We start from the raw sequence: 5,078 nt of genomic DNA on the forward strand, positions 1-5,078 counted from the left end.
TCTGTGGATTTTGGTTGTATTTGCTCTTCTAAACTAACCTTGATGTTCTGTTTCTTTCACTCCACCAGAGCGTATACAAATGTGACTTCCTAAATCTTCAAATTCAGCAACCTCTTCAACTGGCACAAGATGCTATAGATGCCTTTCTTAAGCAACTGAAAAATCCCATTGATTCTCTACCTGGAGAACTGTTCCATGTTGTTGTTTTCTCACTTCTTCTTTCTTACTTTCCATCACCCTATCAACGATGGATATGCTGCAAGAAGGCACATGAACTTCTCGTATTAAATGGCTTATTGCTTGTAATAACTCCTGATTCATCTCATCAGAATCGCCGGGCTATGATGATGAAAAGCTGGAAAATTGCCATAGAGTCCTTGGGTTTTAAACGCTTCAAGTATTCCAAGTTTTCTCACATGCACCTGATGGCATTTAGGAAAACTTCCCTGCAAACAACAAGTGACTTAGTTAGCAGGAACTACCCAGGCATGTTGTATATCCCACAGGATTTCAACACTATAGAGGATGAGGAGTATTCCAACACTGCCTGCTATGTTCGGTCAGACACAGAAGATGAACAGCTAGCTTACGGTTTTATGGAGCTACCTGATGCTCCCTATGACTCAGACTCTGGAGAAAGCCAGTCTAGTTCTATTCCTTTCTATGAGCTAGAAGATCCTATATTGCTTCTAAGTTAATGTAGTCGTTGAAATGCCCTTTCAGTAAAATCTCTTGCTTAACTAATTTTGCTATACTAACATGGGCTCAACACAGAAAAATGGTTTGCATAAAGAAAATGCAAAGGTTTACAGAGTTTGCTATTTTTTTCTACTTTTGAATTTTAAAATTTATTCTTGTATGAAAGTGAAAAAATACAAGTTTTATGCAAATGACTCATGTCATAGCATAAATTGCTGTTACTTTCTTTAGATTTGTATCACTATTCTTTTTTCAAGAAAGGTACCATTCTTTTCTTTAGTGCTGTGAAGTGTGAATTCTATTTAATTTGTTAAATGTTGTTTCAGTATTTTAACTCAGTGTGGTTGAGCTTAAGGCACTGGAGTTGGTGGGCTTCTGAGAAGTGTATGTAGGAAGAAATAATTTGCACTTTAATTAAATGTGCAGATAGGTTAAGACACTTGGTTACAAATGTCCCTTCTTAATTATGGAACAAAACTTTTTTCTTCCAAAATTTGTTTCACTCTGGTTAAGCCTGGGCTGGAGAAACTACAATGCTTGCACATTTGATTTTCTGTTTATTGCAGCCCTCTTGACATAACACCAAAACACAGGAATCTGTTCATCCATAGTTATACATACTGTGTAATTTCATTGCATAAACAGCAATTTCTGAAGAGGCTTTTTCCCCAGAGGAGTATGGTACGTCTAGACAATTATGTTTCACTTCAAAGCTGGAATATGTTTTGCAATTTTATGAGTATACAAGCACTAACATATATCAGTATTTCCCCAACTATGGTGTTCTGTGTTCCCTTCCAACTGTGTTTTTGGGGGACAGGGTGGGTTTTGTCATGTTTTAAAGTAAATTATTTATGCATTTTAGAAAGAAACAACTTTTTCTTGAATTGTCCTTATTTGTAGACCTTCTAAGCTGGCCAGTGACTACAAACTGATTTTGTAAAAAGAAACATAATTGTACAAGTTTTTCAAGGATACACGTATTTGCATAAAGCCATGTAATTCTGACCACAAAATTGAAATTAACATACACTTTTTGTTTGCTGTATTAGGACCTAAAAGTCTTCAGTTAAATAAAAACTCCATAGCTAACTGAAAACTGGTCTGCACTGTAAGGAGAGGAAACATGTATTTTTACATCTATTAAGTTTTTAACTTGTGTAATGAATCTGTGAGTTTTTGCAGAAAAATCAAGTCTGCTCAGTGGTTAAAAAAAGAGGATTCATTATTAGTTTAGCTTATATTTCCCTCAATTTAAAAATAATGGCCAGAATTTTCAAATTTTAATATTAGGCTCTTAAATCTATATGTAAGTGCCTAGTAGTAAATGATTTTAACTAGGTGCCACATCATGATTTATTTCTGACTTCTGAAAGTTGGTGAAAAAATACTAATACAGTTTCACAGGTGATTGTGATGAAATATATCTTACACCATTTTAAACTGCCACATATTTATAATATGAAAGTTGCTAGATAAATTGAAGTTGTAGTGTGGATTTTACAGTGTTTGCTACAAAAATGAAACTTACTCCTTCCATTGAAGTTTTGCACTGAATGTGTCACAGTCTGACCTACCTGTTTTTCTTTTATAGTATTTTCTACATAGAGCAATTGCATTGGTCCAGCTTACACTCAAATGTGATCTGGACTGTGGTGCTGTATTCTTTAACATAAGCTTTTTGTGTCCCTTCTTGAATTTAAAGCATTCCAAAATACCTAATTCAAATTTGTTATTCAATCTGAATGATAGAATTATACAAACCAAACAATTCTATTCTGATGTATAAAAAGAAAAAAAGAATTAAGGTTAGACATACAAGAGTCATGGTTCACTTGTTAATTTTTGTTACAGAGAATACATCTCTAATGAAATACACAGTGGCTTCAAAACTGGCTTTAAGTCAGTATTTTCATTAAAATGTTTGTCATTCAAAGCCTTGCTTCCCAATTAACCACTTATTCCAGCAGTGCTCATGTTAAAATATTGCTGCTGTAAATTCAACTGTTTATGGGAAGTTAATATGTGCATTCTTCAAAGTATACCTAATATTTTAACTGATACTTGGTTTAAAAACAAGTAGTACACCATCAAACATATGCATTGGCATTGATTACTGTAAATTGGTTTGTGATTCATATACAAAAAAATGAAATTCAGATCAAGATTATCCCCAAAATATCTTTTTTATCCTCCTTTTTGGGAGGTCGATGATAACACTGTGGTTAAGGGACCTGAGATTCATAACAGCTTGGTTTTCTTGCTGATCATTCTAAATACCCAAAGTGGGTTTGTTGGTTATTTGGTTTTGTGGGATTTTTTGTGGTTTGGTTTGGTTTGGTTTGTATTGTTTCACAAGGGACAGTAGATTGTGGTGGAGGAGGACAGTGTGATTTACATAAATACTTACACCTCCCTGAATAATAAAGTGGTGAATATCAGAAGTTGTTGTATATTTGGCTTTGGTGCAAGAAGATTATTTCTAGGTTATGAAATATTTGAAAATTATGACTGTGCAAGAGATCTTTCATTCTTAAAGTGCTGGAGAAGAAAAGGAAGAAAATGTGTATTGGCATTTCTGTTGTCTTTTATGTCACTACTTTTGTGAACAAAGCACATTTATTAAAAAAAAATGAAAAACTGAAAACATTTTTAAAAATTCTTTGGGATAGAGCTATTGTGGTTTTTTTTGTTTCTGTACAATCTGTTGATGCTGAAATCCAGTGAAATCAATGCAAAGCTATTTATTTTCAAGGAGATAGTTGTCTTGGGTTTATTTTATAACCCATAACAATGTTCAATTTGGTACTTCAGTTTCAGCTTCTACATCTCAGTTGAGGTCTTTGCTTTTCAGAAGGGTTTTGAAGTTCCTCCAGTTGATTCTGTTATCATATTCCTTTGCCTGCCTGCTTAGCTGTGACCACTTTCCAATGCACTTCCTCTGATCTCTCTCTACATGTTCTTAATTTCTTCTCTAGCGCACTGAAATATTTTTGCAGCACCCATTGTATGTTGCCCCTTTGACGTCATTATTGTATTTTTCTACATTGTGATTCTGAATACTGGAGGTGTTGGGAAAAGGATGGCAGTGGCAAAACCAAATAACTGAAAATTCAAGGCTCCTCCTCAGATACAAGTTCTAGGAAGACTGGATTTCAGCAGAACTGAAGTGTGTCCCTAGCACTGCACAGCCTACCTGGTGTATTCTGGTCTCTTAAGAGACAGTGAAGATGAGTAAATATAATTTCACAGCTGTGCTCAGTATTGCTTCCTGCAGATCCTTTCTGCCTTTTTCTGCTTCAGGAAGACTTGCTGACTGACTTTAAAAGTGTGGTCATTCTAAGGCTTTTTAATCATATCTCCATGAATCAGCAGCAGGTTTTCCGCTCGTTTTTCCTCCTTTTTCTATTTCCCTCAATTGTTTTCAACCTGTAGAATAGCAAGGTGTTTTTTTAGAAAGGTTTCATTTCACAAACTTGCACAGAAACTTAGTTGGGTTATTTTAATCTTTTAAGTGAAAGATTCACCAAGAATCTTGAGGAGTATAACAAGATCACGATTGGACTGATACAGTACCACTTAAGTGTTGTCCATGATGCTGGTACAGCTATCTGAAGCATGTGACCCTCACTAGGCAACTGAGATTTCTACCGTAGTGCTTGTTAAAGGAAAACCTGTTAGCTTGTGGATTTTTTTGTTTTGTTGGGCTTTTGTTTGTTTGTTTGGGAGGTTCATTGATTTTGTTTATTGTTGTTTTTAACCCATGTTAATTTTTAGGCCTTTGGGCCAGTTTTACCAAGAGGTGCAATAATTTTGGGAATGACTGAGATTCTTGTGAATCAGTTGTTTGAATAATTGAGTGAGGAAAGACGGGCAAGTTTCGATATTTAGGCTGCCCTAGTGCTTCTTGACTAGGGGCAGAAGGTGCTGGTTGTGATGAAGAATTACAGGAACAAAGGATGCGTCTCCGCAGCAGCCCAGCCCACCTGCAGTTCACAGAGCCCCTGAGCAGCACTCCCCGAGTTTCATTCAAACTCCTCTTGTTTTGCCTCTCCCAGCCATGGCCTAGAGTTACTGTGATCCAGAACCTTCCACCTATTTGCTCACCTGCCTGCGAGTGCCAATTCAAAACGTGCATTTCCAACACTGAGTGTGGAGAAACGCACTCCGAGACCGAGGAAGTGGCACCTGTCTCGCCGGACAAGAGGGTGAAGAAGGTTCAGTCTGCCTTGCAGTCCTAATTAAAGCCCAGTTCTCCCGCTTCCATGCCTAAGCACCAGTTGACGCTGTTTTTAGGTTTGGTTGGTTGGTTGGTTTTTTTCATAATTCTCTCCGGCCGCGCCCGGGCGGCGCGGCGGTGTTTGAGCCTCGGCGCGGCC

The 5,078-nt window shown here is 36.8% G+C and overlaps 1 protein-coding gene across 1 annotated transcript in view; it reads left to right on the forward strand.

The window, feature by feature from the left end:
- The window catches only part of BMT2 (base methyltransferase of 25S rRNA 2 homolog), a 27,594-nt gene extending 24,233 nt beyond the window's left edge, over nt 1-3,361 (forward strand). The window contains exon 4 of the mRNA XM_008632748.2: nt 69-3,361. Coding sequence (XP_008630970.1) covers nt 69-698 — 630 coding nt within the window. The 3' untranslated portion in view covers nt 699-3,361. The remainder of the gene's footprint in view (nt 1-68) is intronic.
- The last annotated feature ends 1,717 nt before the right edge of the window (nt 3,362-5,078 follow it).

This window comes from Corvus brachyrhynchos, unplaced genomic scaffold, assembly GCF_000691975.1.
Source record: "Corvus brachyrhynchos isolate BGI_N302 unplaced genomic scaffold, ASM69197v1 scaffold32, whole genome shotgun sequence".
NCBI lineage: Eukaryota > Metazoa > Chordata > Aves > Passeriformes > Corvidae > Corvus > Corvus brachyrhynchos.